This window comes from Pelobates fuscus, chromosome 6 (assembly GCF_036172605.1).
Source record: "Pelobates fuscus isolate aPelFus1 chromosome 6, aPelFus1.pri, whole genome shotgun sequence".
NCBI lineage: Eukaryota > Metazoa > Chordata > Amphibia > Anura > Pelobatidae > Pelobates > Pelobates fuscus.
This window is the reverse complement of record NC_086322.1, coordinates 120,759,716-120,776,690: the sequence shown is the minus strand read 5'-3', so window position 1 is coordinate 120,776,690 and position 16,975 is coordinate 120,759,716. Positions and strand designations below refer to the sequence as shown.

The 16,975-nt window shown below is 44.2% G+C and overlaps 1 protein-coding gene across 1 annotated transcript in view; it reads left to right on the top strand.

Annotated features, from left to right (window-relative positions):
• The first annotated feature begins 665 nt into the window (after positions 1-665).
• Positions 666-16,975, top strand: part of KLHL2 (kelch like family member 2) — a 132,007-nt gene continuing 115,697 nt past the window's right edge. Inside the window, exon 1 of the mRNA XM_063458201.1 lies at positions 666-1,034. Within this exon, the coding sequence (XP_063314271.1) occupies positions 958-1,034 (77 nt within the window). The 5' untranslated portion in view covers positions 666-957. The remainder of the gene's footprint in view (positions 1,035-16,975) is intronic.

Below are 16,975 nucleotides of genomic sequence, written 5' to 3'. Positions count from 1 at the left end.
GGTCAGTGTATTGGTCGATAATCATATTTATGGGGCGTAAAGATTAATAAGTTGCAGAAGCTGATCTCTCCTGCGACCATCCAGCTCGGTGGTCCAGCCCTGCCCCCCATAACTGCATATACTATATATGATCTTAAAAAAATGACATGTTCAATGAGTGAGCATCTGTGTATGTTTTGCAATCTATACAATCATGCACAGTAGACAAAGTATCCGGTTCTCGAGAAAGTTCCAAGAGTAGAATTGACACATTGGAAAAGTTATAAAATGTGTAGCAGTTACCATGGAAACAAGTGATATATTTTCCTGCTGATTGCTCCACTTTTAGAACATTGCTACAAAAATACTCTTTACACATAACCCCCACTGACTCTCGTCCAACTAATGAGTTTTACTATATGCTTTTACATCACAACATAAATATCATAATCTTTCAACCTTATTTTTGATTTGTTTATAAAATAATAACTAGTACTAACAACAGAGGCTATAAATCTCTTACGGACAGGAAATGTCACTGCAGAGTTTGCTTGTCTAGTGACAGAGCTCCAGCCCATGCCTTCCCCAGGACTGTGAGCATTACATGTGGGAGGCTGTTGGAGTCTCCCACCGGTAGATGGAGCCACTGCTTTTTAATAGCGCCATCCTAATTGGCTCTGGAAACGAAAGATCAGGATGTTGATTAGGATTTGTAGTACAGTACAGTGAGCAGTCCTGTCAGGAGGAGGGCGCGGGTTCGGGGAAGGAGACCCCCTGTTTACCTTACGGACAAGGGGACTCGGAGGTTAAAGGTCGCAGGGTGAGCGACCCCTCCTCCCCCCACCTCGGAGGTCAGGACTTGCCGGTGGCGGCACTGGGAGCGGAGCCGGCCGGCCGGCCCGGAAGGGATGGAATGAGAGGGGACCCAGGCAAGCTGTGCGCTCTGACTGCGGGTTCTCCGCTCCTCCGGCCCCTGGAATGGTGCTGACAGCAGCCCGCAGTGCTACCCCGGCCAGCAGCATGGAGACCGCGCCTGTCACGGCAGCATCGGCACTGTAAGCAACAACCATCTGTCCCAGCACCTGGAGAGACAGGCAGCTGTCTGTGTGGGGGCTATAGCTAGCACTCACTGTCTGTCTGGGGTCTACAGCTAGCACTCACTGTCTGTCTGGGGTCTACAGCTAGCACTCACTGTCTGTCTGGGGTCTACAGCTAGCACTCACTGTCTGTCTGGGGTCTACAGCTAGCACTCACTGTCTGTCTGGGGTCTACAGCTAGCACTCACTGTCTGTCTGGGGTCTACAGCTAGCACTCACTGTCTGTCTGGGGTCTACAGCTAGCACTCACTGTCTGTCTGGGGTCTACAGCTAGCACTCACTCACTGTCTGTCTGGGGTCTACAGCTAGCACTCACTCACTGTCTGTCTGGGGTCTACAGCTAGCACTCACTCACTGTCTGTCTGGGGTCTACAGCTAGCACTCACTCACTGTCTGTCTGGGGTCTACAGCTAGCACTCACTCACTGTCTGTCTGGGGTCTACAGCTAGCACTCACTCACTGTCTGTCTGGGGTCTACAGCTAGCACTCACTCACTGTCTGTCTGGGGTCTACAGCTAGCACTCACTCACTGTCTGTCTGGGGTCTACAGCTAGCACTCACTCACTGTCTGTCTGGGGTCTACAGCTAGCACTCACTCACTGTCTGTCTGGGGTCTACAGCTAGCACTCACTCACTGTCTGTCTGGGGTCTACAGCTAGCACTCACTCACTGTCTGTCTGGGGTCTACAGCTAGCACTCACTCACTGTCTGTCTGGGGTCTACAGCTAGCACTCACTCACTGTCTGTCTGGGGTCTACAGCTAGCACTCACTGTCTGTCTGTCTGGGGTCTACAGCTAGCACTCACTCACTGTCTGTCTGGGGTCTACAGCTAGCACTCACTGTCTGTCTGCCTGGGGTCTACAGCTAGCACTCACTGTCTGTCTGCCTGGGGTCTACAGCTAGCACTCACTGTCTGTCTGCCTGGGGTCTACAGCTAGCACTCACTGTCTGTCTGCCTGGGGTCTACAGCTAGCACTCACTGTCTGTCTGCCTGGGGTCTACAGCTAGCACTCACTGTCTGTCTGCCTGGGGTCTACAGCTAGCACTCACTGTCTGTCTGCCTGGGGTCTACAGCTAGCACTCACTGTCTGTCTGCCTGGGGTCTACAGCTAGCACTCACTGTCTGTCTGCCTGGGGTCTACAGCTAGCACTCACTGTCTGTCTGCCTGGGGTCTACAGCTAGCACTCACTGTCTGTCTGCCTGGGGTCTACAGCTAGCACTCACTGTCTGTCTGCCTGGGGTCTACAGCTAGCACTCACTGTCTGTCTGCCTGGGGTCTACAGCTAGCACTCACTGTCTGTCTGCCTGGGGTCTACAGCTAGCACTCACTGTCTGTCTGCCTGGGGTCTACAGCTAGCACTCACTGTCTGTCTGCCTGGGGTCTACAGCTAGCACTCACTGTCTGTCTGCCTGGGGTCTACAGCTAGCACTCACTGTCTGTCTGCCTGGGGTCTACAGCTAGCACTCACTGTCTGTCTGCCTGGGGTCTACAGCTAGCACTCACTGTCTGTCTGCCTGGGGTCTACAGCTAGCACTCACTGTCTGTCTGCCTGGGGTCTACAGCTAGCACTCACTGTCTGTCTGCCTGGGGTCTACAGCTAGCACTCACTGTCTGTCTGCCTGGGGTCTACAGCTAGCACTCACTGTCTGTCTGGGGTCTACAGCTAGCACTCACTCACTGTCTGTCTGGGGTCTACAGCTAGCACTCACTCACTGTCTGTCTGGGGTCTACAGCTAGCACTCACTCACTGTCTGTCTGGGGTCTACAGCTAGCACTCACTCACTGTCTGTCTGGGGTCTACAGCTAGCACTCACTGTCTGTCTGCCTGGGGTCTACAGCTAGCACTCACTCACTGTCTGTCTGGGGTCTACACTCTGTCTAGTCTGTCCCTATGTGTTTGTTAGTAGTAGTGCATGGTTATTAACAAGTATTAATTATTACCCTTGTTTAATTTTGTAGAGATGATCCAGTAGTTTTTAGCAATAACTGATGGTTACAGGGACATGTGTCATGCATGTCCACTGATTTGACCTCTCCATAGCTGATAACCTGTAATGATTTTGTCCAGTCCTGGTTCCCTAAAAGGTTAATCTGCAAATTACTTCATTTATACATTGGGCTAGCCACATGTATAGATCAATGTGCAAATGTTGTTGTTTTTTTATTTTATTTTTAAAGTGCCAGCAAATTCCGCAAAGTATATTCAACTTCCTAAACCATGAGGTAAGACTGTCATCAGACCTTATTAAATAGAAGTTGTTCCAGCCTCTCACTGGGCATCCTTGAATGTCTATTGGCAATGCACAAGCATGGTAAAAAGGTCTGATTTGCAGTTGTCAAAATTATACCTATATTTCTGTCTAGAGAACAAAGCTGTCAAGGGGACATCATAATAGACCACTAAAGACAAAAGTAGAATGGCTTATAAATGTCTCTCTCCCAAGACAACATGATTTTACCCTAATGCACATTTATCCCGTGTCTTTTAAATTGCAGGTTATTGTTGGATTAGGGTTAGTGTTGTGTAGTCTGTTAATTTTTAGTGCTACGGTTAAAGGAACACTATCACATTACAAATGTGTATTTCTAATGCTATAGTCCCCACCTGCAGAAAAATAAATATCGCTTGAAGAGCTGGTCTTTGAGACTGCTCTTGCCTTCTTGGCTGAGATCATCATCGATGATCTCAGTCAATCCAATCCTTTCCCATAGGAAAGCATCAGAAGGCTAGTGCGCATGGGCATCAAAACGTTGTGCTCAGATTTTCTCTGACTCTGATTGAAATGTCACAGTTTTACTCATTCTGTGGAAGTGACTTTAGTGACCACCTGAGTGACTGTCACCAGAGGCAGTTAAATCCTGTAAAATATTGCTGTTCCTGTAGCTGCAGTGTTAAAACAGGGGAGACATGTCACACAGGCCACTTCATTGAGTTGACGTGGTCTCTGTTCCTATAGTGTCTCTTTAAGGGATGGATGTTCTTTAAGAATAGCTCTTTATATTTCTCTTTCCACAGCTTCTTAACTGTTCTGTGTGTAGTTAAAGAATAATGGAAATATTTATGACTGCTGCAAAAAGAGGTTTTTGCTTGACCATTTGACGACTCTTCTGTTACTCATATGCCGGAAGAGAAACTGTACACTGCCTTTAAGGCTCCTGTCTTATCTCCTCTCTGGGTTTTTAACCATAGAGGTGCCATAAATAGCATCTATTTTGTGGGACTGCAACGTCCACTAGACTTAAGCAGGTTTATGTCCTGTGCAGGGGCAGGCCACCTTCAGCACTCCAGATGTTGTGGACTACATCTCCCATACTGCTCTTACACCCATAATGCTGGCAAAGCGAGATGTACTCCACACCATCTGGAATGCCAAAGGCTGCCTACCGCTGTCCTCGTGCTTCCCCAAAATGGATGGAAACCTAAAAAAACTAAACAAAAAAAACTATCTTGTATTGGGGGTTGTGTAGATATCCATAAACCTCAAAAACGAATGTCTTGAGGTTTATTGTGATGAGACTAGACACTTTGATATAATACACGAATGCACATTTCACCATTACTACAGAGTAATTCCATAAAATATGACTTTCTTACATCTTGGGACTAGCTTCATGTGAAGTGAACTGTGGTTTACACCCTTGAATGCATTCCCATTGGCCATTTGTCAGTCATTCATAAATTAGTTTTCTTTTAAATATGTTGCTAATAAAGTAAGAACTATGCTAATAGATGGCTGACTTTGTCACCCCCAAGAACTGGATAGTAAGTAAGTATTGTGGGAAAAATCTTTTTGACAAAGGAAATGGAACTTGCCTTAAAGGGATACTATGGTGCCAGGAATACAAAGCTGTCTTCCTGGCATTATTGCTCCCTCTAACCTCTCCCCCACCTCACAGTGGTAAATAAAAGGTTAAACATTTATCCCGCAATGTACCTCGGCACTGGGTTGCGGCTCTGCCTCCTGTGATGTCAATGCTTAGAGGGCGCTGATACAAATGCTTGGCAAGTGCCACGCACAATAGGCCCTCGCCATAGGAAATTATTGAATCAATGTTTTCCTATGGGGAAATAGCTGATGCTGGATGTTCTCATGTAGAGCGTAAGGACATCCAGCGTTGGTTTCCAGACCAAAAGTCCATTAACAGCCAGGACGTGCCCCCAGAGTCTGGTAAATACCCACTGGAGGCAGATTAATCTTAACCCCTTTAATGACTGAGCCAAATGTGCACGTTGTGATCAAAACAAAACGTAAACAAAAACTTGAATTTGCGCTGAAAGGCACACTGTCTAATAAGATACTAACGCGTTTTTATTATATACAAAAGCCAGAGGCAAGAATATAGAAAAGGGGGGGGAAAAAAACCATGAAAAGTAAACGAAGATAATATTAAAAATACTTTGTCTTGGGTGTTTTTTTTTTTTTTTTTTTTTTTTTAAAGCAAAACAGATCAGACAGGAAAAAAAAAAAAACAGATTCTGAAGGAATAGAAGAGTAAATGATGAAAGAAAAGTAAGATTAGGGTGACAAAACAACTTTTTAAAGGGACACTATAGTTGGTCACCAGAACAACTTCAGCTTAATGTCGATATTCTGGTGAGCATAGTCTGTCCATGCAGGCTTTTTGCGGTTAACACTGTCTTTTCAGAGAAAAAGGCAGTGTTTACATTACAGCTTAGGGACATCTCCAGTGGGCACTCCTCAGATGGGGCAGTTCTGCATAGTGTGCAGCACTGACATTCAATGTCTCCACCCTCTCCACGCTGAATTTTTCCCATAGAGATGCATGGATTCAATGCATCTCTGAGGCTATGCTGAAGGCAGTGTTTGGCTCCACTCCTGGCCCACAGCCATCCAATGCTTTACTATTGAAATGCATTGTGATTGGCTGAGATCATCACTTCTAAAGATGGTAACCAAGGAGGCAGATCAGGGGCAGAACCAGCATACTGGCATAAAGGTAAGATTTTACTATAATTAGGGTGGCCAGGGGGGCTAGTTAGTGTTTTGTTAACATTATACAGTCAGGAATACATGTTTGTGTTCCTGACCCTCCTTTAAGTTTTCAAACCTTTCTTAAAGGGACACTATATTCACCTGAACAACTACAGCTTAATGTAGTTGTTCAGGTGAGATCTATAGCTCCTTGCAGGCAATCTAATGTAAACACTGTATTTTCAGAGAAATGGAAATGGAAGTGGCTGATTGCTCCCTGCTCGCGCCCGCCTATTTCGTCATTTTGACGAAATAGGGGGCGCAGCTTCACGAGGCTCCCGGCGCTGAAACCAGGTGAGTAAAATCCTCTTCCTGGAGAGTCCCTTTAAATGATTCGACTGCTTACGCTGGGAGAGAGTCAGGACATTCCTGACACCATATCCACATAACAAACACAGCGGCTGTAGTTCCTTTTAAAGGAATCCTCCAATCACCATAACCTGTTCCGCTTGCTTTGTGGTTGTGATGCCAGGAGTGCCATGGTGTCCAACCAGATTAATCTGCTAACTCTTCTGAGTGCCCATGCTCATCTAGTTTAAGGGAGCAAGACAAATCAATGTCATTTTGGGTAATACAGCTTCTCATTCAAGCCATTCAGTGGCAAAGAACACTCTCTACTCTCTACCAGTGAGTTGGTTCCTCCATTGGCATCTGGTTCCTTCAGCTCTAAGAATACCACATTTAATTGGTGTTCCTGCTGGGACACAGGTAAATATCAAACTGTGCTATGATTGTTTGATAGATTACCCATGGGGCGGCACCAGGACACTTCTTTTACAATAACCTCTATATTTGGCTGTAGTGGTTATGGTTCTTTAAAGGAACATTTTGTTCGGGGGGGGGGGGGGGGTGGAAAGTTTGTGTGAGAGAAGGGATTACTATAGTAGATATACCCCCACTTAAAACATGCATGTAACTTGTTTTGCATACTTTTATTTGGGAATGTATTACCTCGAGGGAGGTAAGGTAGGTGAAAAAACCTTACCTGAATTTCTACTGATATTCAAAGGTCTTCATGTTTTGTGTAATTACACACAGCACAATGACACTGAACACTGCTAATGCTTGTCATAGAGAAACATTGGGGTGGTGGAGCATGTTGGTTGCTGTGCATGTGCCATAGTTTGCAGTGCTTTGAAAAAAGTCATTATGCTTGATCTGTGCACAGATCTGGCTGTGTATAGTAGACTGTTCTGTAACTTAATTACAAGTAAATGTAATGATGACTTTTTGGCCACCTTTGCCTTTTTGTGCCAATCCTTCAGAGCGAAGTATAGTACACCAATGTCCCTCAATATTAAATATGATGTTTGATTGTACTGTATTTTCCCTTTTTTTCTTTTCTTATCCAGAAGTGTAGTAAACTTTTAGACAAAGCTTCTTACCACTGTGTTTTAGTTGTAGTAAAGTGATTTTTTTAGATCGCTTTAAGGTAAAGCCACATATGGCAGCTCTAATGTAAGAACCGTTTTACTTAAAAGGAAATTGTGACTGGAAATAAACCTATTTTCTTATATTCTCCATGATGACTGAGGTCTTGTACAGTGTGTGAAACATGTCAAGCAATATTGAGGGTTAACATGTACTTATCTGCATGCCTTCTCTGGTTTTCCCTAGATGTTTTTGAAGTATATCTTTTAGAGAATAGTTCTGGCTTCTGATGGGAAGTTATAAATTGTCTGCACGCACCACATTTCTCCTGCTGAGTACACTACGCCAAGCAGAACGCTTTCCTGGTTTTTGTTTGTTTCTTGGAGGGGGAGGAGGAGGTGATGAATCAGACTCTCTTTGAGGGAAAAATAATCCATGTGATTAGCTAAGTGACTGTACTATAGATGGTATATTTATGTTCTGTCTTTTATTAAACATTAGTAAACTAGTCATCAGAAGTTGCACAGAAATAATTACGTAATCGGAAGCCTGCATTTTTGGAGTCCTGTAAGGCTACCCATTTTGATTTTTTATTTCTGTTGAGAAATTCTGGGAGCACAGATTTTGATGGCAGATGTATAAGCCAAATGGCCCACATATTCTGTGCATTTTGCTTTAAAAAAAAAGGTTATGTAGAATGGTTCTGTGGGTATATAATACCTAAAAACAAGTGGTAACCTTTTCCAGTTATATTGACTCTCATATAGAGTGATAAAAGCCAAATTCAAACATCTGGTTGCTGCCAGATTGACGTATTTAGATTGAATTATGCTAACAACGACTGTCTATTATGAAAAAGTTGCCTGTTTATTGTTTGCAATCCTGACTTTATTAAATTGTGCATTTTTACTATTTCTTCTCCGTCCACTTTGTCCTTGTAATATGGTCAGCGTGAATGCTTAAATTATGGTAAAGTCTATATCAGAGGTGTATAACTCTTTGCTGGAGGGCTGCAATGCTGCCAGACTTTAAAGGGATCCTATAGTGCTAGGAAAACAAACCCGTTTTCCTTGCACTATAGGCTCTTGGAGAGCCCCCCTCCCTCGGCGCTGAAGGGGTTTAACCCCTTCAGCCACTTACTTTAATCCAGCTCTGGGCTCCATTTGCGCTGGTGACCTCTCCTCCCTCGCCAACGTCAGCTCCAGAGTGATGCCGAAAGCGCATGCGCGGCCAAAGGCTCGCATTCAATCCTGCCCGTAGGAAAGCATTCCTCAATGCTTTCCTATGGGGATCTTATTTGATGCTGGATTCCTTGAGGACGTCCAGCGTCAGATACTCTGTGCGACAGCCACTAGAGCCTGGATTAACCCTGCAGTGTGAACTTAGCAGTTTCTCTGAAACTGCTATGTTTTCAGCTGCAGGGTTAAAACTAGGGGGACTTGGCACCCAGACTACTTCATTGAGCTGAAGTGGTGTGGGTGCCTATAGTGGTCCTTTTTAAAATATTTAACAAAGAAGCCGACCGGCTGCTCTGCCCGCTCACTGTTCCCCCCCCGTCCCCCCCATCCTGCCTTTAGCTAAACGGCCTGGAAGGACCGCAGCGGAATAGGCAGAGGGGACGATACCTGCCTGGAAGCACCGCAGAGGAGACGATACCTACTTGGAAGGAGAGCTGCAGCCTGGTAGGGTGGAAGAGCTCCAACGAATGGGGCTGAAGCATTCCGGGGTCCATGCAAGCGACTAGGAAGCAGACTGGGCGGAAGTACTCAGTCGGAGTACAGGGCAAGATATTTTTTTATTTATCAAGCATCCCACATACTGAGCAACAGTGTAAATGGGAGACCGGAATTAAAAATGTAGACACTGACTCTTGGCAGCAATTATTTATGCAGTGCCATTAAACTGCAAGATTTAATTGACAAGGAACCCCAAATAGAGTTGATATTTCACCTTTAGGATATAGACTTGGATTAGGTCTCTATAGGACTGGACTGTAATTTTATTTTAATCTAGCATCCAATACATGGTCATCTAATTTTCTATTTTTATCTGGAGATGCTTATGTATCTAAAATGCATCATGCAGCAGTGATTTTAACGATGAGTCCTACCGCATTGATGTGCCTTTAGTTTGGTCCTGCTTTTGAATCCACATGAAACTTTTGGGCTGTCAAGGATTGACATTTCTCTCCAACCTGTTTGGAAAACCCCACCAGACTGTGATGTATCAGTTTCAGGCCTTGATCGTGGAGCTATGTAAGTGGGCATTGCATATGGCAAGTGTTTGCTTAAGCTCTCAGTCCTTAAAGTGGCTCTGCCACCTGAGACTTGCATTACTCCTATTTTTTCGTCTTCTTCCTCTATCTCATTCTGTTCTTCTTTACTTCATTTCTTTTATATTTCTGTTTAAAACATAAGACAAAATAGGGACTACCTTGTGAAGCGGAGTAGTAGGGGTTAATCCACGGTATCTCCACTGGTAGTCAGGATAGGCAGGTAAAACACAGGTAGCGTAGTAACAATCCTTTCCTCCAAAGAACTAGACGACATATAGCTTGGAGGTCCACTGAGCTTTTATTCACAGGTCACGGTATTTATGCAGTTCCCCATGCAAGGGGTTTACAAAGTGGTATCACAGGGGTTTTAATCAAGGGGACTGTGTGGGAAACTGACCCTGCAAGGTCTTTTCCCATCAGGCCATGCTGTACAGGAGAGAGAATTGTGCAAGAATGTACTGATAACCACATTATCTCTCCGTACAGTAAAACATACCATTATACATTAAAATCCATAACTTGTAAAATAAGTGGAATTGGTTGAATGAACCTTTATTTTATAGCTGGGATCTGAGCGCACCGTCTGGTGAATTACCGCTCAGATCCCTGCAGAAATAACCGAACGCCATGCAAAATACACTGTAGGTGAACAGACATTGTACTTGGAGAATACACGAAAAGCTACCGAATGTACCAAAATAATTATTTACACGAACGGCCTGGAAGTCCAGCGGTGTTCGGTAAGTCGGGTAGCCGATTTTAGTTCCAGGCACTCGATGACCAAACACCACTGTGCTTTCGTAAACAAAGATGGCCGCCACCACGTGTTCGTTATACATATGGCGACCACCCAAGAAACCAATTAATAAACTGCAGATACATTGTTGCAGTAGTTAATGGGAGACACACGACCCCCGTTGTGTGGTCTCCCATTCGGCAGTTGGTTCGTTTCACGAACAGTGTTTGAAAATCACTGTTCGTGGAACTCCAAGCGGAACGCTGGCGGCATTCGTATAAATATACATGTAATAAAAGGGAAAATAAACGAAAAATGAAACATTTTACCCACATACATTTCTTAAGTGGCTAGTTTTGCCACACCTTGTCTCATGTGTCTTTCCTAAACTGACAATTGTAACAGAAGGGTGCAGCTTCACTTCCTAACTTTCCCACAATACTTGCCTCTTAACTGTCCTTACTCTGTTGCCTCACAGTTTGTTTCATAATTTGTGGATTGATGGGTATGCACAGCTGTAGCAGTCTCCAAAGTGCTCCCCACATTGTGTATTGTGGGCAAAATGAGGCTCTGCCAGCAATTTAATTGTGTTTGGACAATAGAGTATCCGAGTATCCCTTTGAAAGATAACTGTCCAGCAGTTTTTGAAAGGAAATACATTATATTTTTATGTGTATGTGTATGTATGTGTGTGTATATATGTATATATGTATATATGTATGTATGTACCGTGTTTCTCCGAAAATAAGACCGGGTCTTATATTAATTTTAATCACAAAAAACACACTAGGGCTTATTTTCAGGGTAGGGCTTAGAGCCAGTCTGTCAGAAGGTGTTCGCGCTATGTAACCCTCCCTGTAATATTCTTCCCCCCTCCCTCCCTCCCTGTAATATTCTTCCCCCCTCCATCCCTCCCTGTAATATTCTCCTCTCCTCCCTCCCTGTAATATTCTCCTCCCTCCCTCCCTGTAATATTCTCCTCCCTCCCTCCCTGTAATATTCTCCTCCCTCCCTCCCTGTAATATTCTCCCCCCTCCCTCCCTCCCTGTAATATTCTCCCCCCTCCCTCCCTGTAATATTCTCCCCCCTCCCTCCCTGTAATACTCTCCCCCTCCCTCCCTGTAATATTATTCCCCCTCCCTCCCTCCCTGTAATATTATCCCCCCCCCTCCCTCCCTGTAATATTATCCCCCCCCCTCCCTCCCTGTAATATTATCCCCCCTCCCTCCCTCCCTGTAATATTATCCCCCCTCCCTCCCTCCCTGTAATATTATCCCCCTCTCTCCCTCCCTGTAATATTATCCCCCCTCCCTCCCTCCCTGTAATATTATCCCCCCTCCCTCCCTCCCTTTAATATTATCCCCCCCTCCCTCCCTCCCTTTAATATTATCCCCCCCTCCCTCCCTCCCTGTAATACTCTCCCCCCTCCCTCCCTGTAATACTCTCCCCCCTCCCTCCCTGTAATATTATCCCCCCTCCCTCCCTGTAATATTATCCCCCCTCCCTCCCTGTAATACTCTCCCCCATCCCTCCCTGTAATACTCCCCCTTCCCTCCCTCCCCCTCCAATCTTCTCCTCACCTCCCCTGTAGCGTGGCCGAGCTCCTCTCCGGTCTGCGACCCGGCCGGACTGACAAGAAGTGCACACTCAGTGTGCACTTCCTGTCAGTCCGGGCGGGTCGCGGACCGGAGAGGAGCTCGGCCACGCTACAGGGAAGGGGAGGTGAGGCAGTGCGGCAGCCGTCTGAGCGCGCTCTATAGAGCGCTCAGGCGGCTGAGGCATTTAAAGGGCCAGCGGGCGCCGGCCCTGCCTAGGTCTTATTTTCGGGGTAGGGCTTATATTGCAGCCCACCCCGAAAATTCAGCTAGGGGTTATTTTCGGGGTAGGGCGTATTTTTGGGGAAACACGGTATGTGTGTATATGTGTGTGTGTGTATATGTATATGTATATATGTATGTGTGTGTGTGTGTGTGTATATATATATATATATATATATATATATATATATATATATATATATATATATATATATATATATATATATATATATATATATATATATATATATATATATATATAAACGGATCCTCAGCCATACATCTACACCTTGGGTCAGATAGTGTTTGGATTTTACAGTTAGTCTTTCGGATGATGTCACTGCACTGTACAGGGAGTGAAGCACGGATGCCCATAGAGACTATATAAAGGTTGTCAAACACTGTCTGACCCAAGGTGCATGTATATGAATGATGGATGACTTATTCTCTTGTTTTTTTTTTTTTGTTTTTTTTTTTATGTACATATATTTAATTTAACAAAGAAACCATTTCCTTTCAAAACTTGATAAAAAGGATCACTTATAAAAGATAGTGTTGAGGTGACCGTTCTCCTTTAACAGGACACTGTAGGCACCCACACCACTTTAGCTCATTTGTTAAACATCTAACAGACAGCCACTAGAGGGAATCCGGAATCCAAACGGACATTTGGTCCGTTATCTAATGCTGGACGTCCTCACAAACCTCCAGCGTCAGATTTTCCCCATAGGAAAGCATTGAATAATACTTTCCTATTGGGAGTTCTAATGTGTGCGTGGCCATTGCCGCGCATGCGCTTTAGGTCTCCCCAGCCGGCTGACGTCGGCTGGGGAGGAGCATGGGTGGAGCCTGACCTGGATTCAGGTAAGTGGTTAACCCCATCAGCCCCTATTAGCCCTATAGTGCCAGGAAAATAGGTTTGTTGTCCAGGCACTATAGGATCCCTTTAAGGCCTAGCTTGTAGTTTCAAATGTTAAATGAACACAATAGGTTCAGGAACACTAACATGTATTCCTGACCCTATAGTACTTAATTCACCATTTAGGTGGCTTCCTCCCCCCCCCTCTCCCCTTTTAGAACAGGTTAAAACATACCTTATTTCCTGCGCCACGCGGGTTTGCTAGCGCGGACCTGCCCCCAATCCGCCTCCTTGATGGCGTCATCAGAATTTACGATTATTAACCAATCCAATGCTTTTCCATAAAGAAATCATTGGATTGGCCGAGATCGGTAAACAGGCGGGATGTGAGTGGGGCCGAATGTTATTTTGGCCAGTCAGCACCTTCTCATAGAGATGCATTGAATCAATGCATCTTCATAGGGAAATTCAGTGACTCCATGTAGAGTGTGGAGATGCTGAACGGCAGTGCTGCCTACTGTGCAGCACTGCCCCAGGATGCACCTCTAGCAGCCATCTGAGTAGTGGCAACTGGAGGTGTCCCAAGGGGCAATGCAAGCCCTGCATTTTCTGTGACAAGGCAGAGTTCTCATGAAAATGCCTGAAGGGAATGATTATACTCCCCAGAACAACTACATTAAGATGTAGTTGTTCTGGTGACTTTAGTGTCCCTTTAAGCTGTGTGTGTGTCATTCTGTATGTAAATTACTTGTCAAATATCCCCCATCTACAATTGCTGACACTCTTGGTCTTTATTTCACAAATCAGGTCATACACGTCAATGTTTCAGTTACAGTTTTGTCGACCCATATGAGCTGATTGGTGAAGTAGTTATGATTTTTATGAACACCAAGTGTTCCAGTAAATGTTTGTTGACAGGCCATTACTTGGCAGTATCAGAAGCAGTGTAGAGCAACTGTGTGTAATTTTATTTATTTATTTTTAGGAAAAACTTGGATGCATGCATTGCATTTATTTTCTCTATGATGGAGAACAGCTTGCAAAAGCTGCAGATCTCTTATGTCATCTTCAGTCTGGGCAGGGAAATACTCTGTTTAGAAGCTTCTTTTTGAGTTTGAGGAGCCTTTGTGAAGGAGCTGTGAGCGCACCCGATCACTGCTTTCCAGGGAGCTTACATGATATAATGTTGGCGAGGGAGCAGAGCAAGAAGAGCTTGACAATTACAGCATCACAGCACCTCCACTTGACCTTAGGGAAAGGATCCACTCCAGGTCTCCCAAAGGGTAGGGAGACTAGATGAATGTAAATAAAATAAATCAAGTCTTAATAATTTATGAGTGTGTCACAGAATGTGTGTTCACATCAGTGAGTGCGACTGGCCCACCTGGATCGCATGGGTAAGGTGTTTTTACTCACTTTGTGTCCCACTCTGTGCCTATCTTATCACCGCTGGCCCATTCTCATTAATCAATCTTGATAATTTTAGCCGATCCAGTGATTTCCCATTGGAAAGCATTGGGAGGCTATTGCGCATGTGCGGCAAAATGCAGTGCTGTGCCAATCTGCATCTCCTCATAGAGCAATGTTGAGTCAATGAATCTCTATGGAGAACGTTCAGCGCCTCTCTGCAGACACGTAACGTAAATGTTGCATAGTGTGCAGCACTGAACTAGGAAGCACCTTTAGACGGCCTCTGAGTTTGCCACTAGGCAGTAATGTATACACTGCTTTTTCTCTGAAAAGGCACCATTTACATTGAAAAGCCCACAGGGCCATGAAATTGACACCAGAACTACTATATTAAGCGTTAGCTGTTCTGGTGACTATAATGTCCATTTAGGAATTTGTATTTTGTTGTTGAAAATAAAGATTTGTTCATTTAAAAAACAAACAATAAACAAAGCATCAAAATAACTTTAGCTCTCTCAGCGCTCTGCCTCCTCAGAAATCATCCAACGGGGGAGTGCTGCTTTAGTGCTTTCCTTTCAGGATTTTACTGATGTTGGATGTCTTCATGTAAAGCGACCTAGAGTCTGGTAAAATTACAGAAGTCCCTCTAGTGGCTGTCTGGTAAACCGCCACTAAAGCCTGTCTTAGCAATGCAATGTAAACATTGCAGTTTCTCAAAACACTGCAGACAGACCACTTAGATGAGCTGAAGGTGGTTAGAGATACTTAGGGTCCCTTTAATGTAGCAGTTTTAGTATACTGATCAAGTCACTGTCATCTCACGGCTCAATTCTCTGCCATTTAGGAATTAAATCACTTGTTTCTGTATATACAGCTTTAGCCAATACTCTCCTGACCGTCACTCACGTTATGGCGTTCTATTCCGTCCCGCATTTAAAGGGCTTTAAAGCCGTTGCGGCGGCATAGAACGCTGTAACGGCTTTGAGCCCCTGGAGGTGAGATTTACTTACCTCCGCCGCGATGCTCTTCTGGAGGGCTGCCTCACAGCCCAGGCAGCCCTCCCTGGCAAATGAGGCCCCCGGGGGCCATGTGATCGCTCTCAAAGAGCGATCACATGGCCCCCTATAGCTTGCTGTGGATCTGCCAGCATGGGGACTGTCTGAAATTTCACAGTCCCCCTGCTGGTGGGAAAGTTAAAAAAAAATAAAAAATTATTCAACATGTTTAAAATTAAAAGTATTTTTATATATCTATTTATTTTTATATATACCGTATATACTCGAGTATAAGCCGAGGCCCTTAATTTTACCCCAAAAAACTGGGAAAACTTATTGACTCGAGTATAAGACTAGGGTGGGAAATGCAGCAGCTACTGGTAAATTTCTAAATAAAATTAGATCCTAAAAAAATTATATTAATTGAATATTTATTTACAGTGTGTGTGTATATAATGAATGCAGTGTGTGCGTATGAGTGCAGTGTGTATGAGTGCAGTGTGAGTGCATTGTGTGTGTGTATATATTAATTGAATATTTATTTACAGTGTGTGTATATATTGTGTGCGTGTATGAGTGCAGTGTGTGTGTTTGTGTATGTGTTGGTGGGGGTGGGCATTTTGATTGTTATATTATTAATTATTTTATTAATTATTATTTTATTTTTTAATATTATTATATATATATATATATATATATATATATATATATATATTTTTTTTATTTTTTTCGTCCCTCCTCCCTGCTTGCTAGCTGGCCAGGGAGGGGGGCTTTTACTCCCTGGTGGTCCAGTGGCATTGGCAGTTCAGTGGGGTGGCAGAGGGGGGCTGTCAGAGCTGTAACTTACCTGTCCTGCAGCTCCTGTCAGCTCTCTCCTCCTCCGCGCCATCCGGTCAGCTCTTCTGTCATCTCCCACTGTAAGTCTCGCGAGAGCCGCGGCGAGATTTACACTGGGAGCTGACCGAGGTGCTGAACGGACGGCGCGGAGGGAGCTCACAGGAGCTGCAGGACAGGTAAGTTACAGCTCTGACAGCCCCCACAGCCCCTGTCTGTATTATGGCAATGCAAATTGCCATAATACAGACTATTGACTCGAGTATAAGCCGAGTTGGGGTTTTTCAGCACAAAAAATGTGCTGAAAAACTCGGCTTATACTCGAGTATATACGGTGTGTGTGTGTGTGTGTGTGTGTGTGTGTGTGTGTGTGTATGTATGTATGTATGTATGTATGTATATATATATATATATATATATGTGTGTGTGTGTGTGTGTGTGTGTGTGTGTGTATATATATATATATATATGTAACGTCATACAAGTGTATTTTAATATTAGTATATATATTAATATTAAAATACACTTAGAATATATATATGTATAATTACAATAATAAAACAAATAAAATATTGAAACAAACTTTTATATAAATTATATATTCA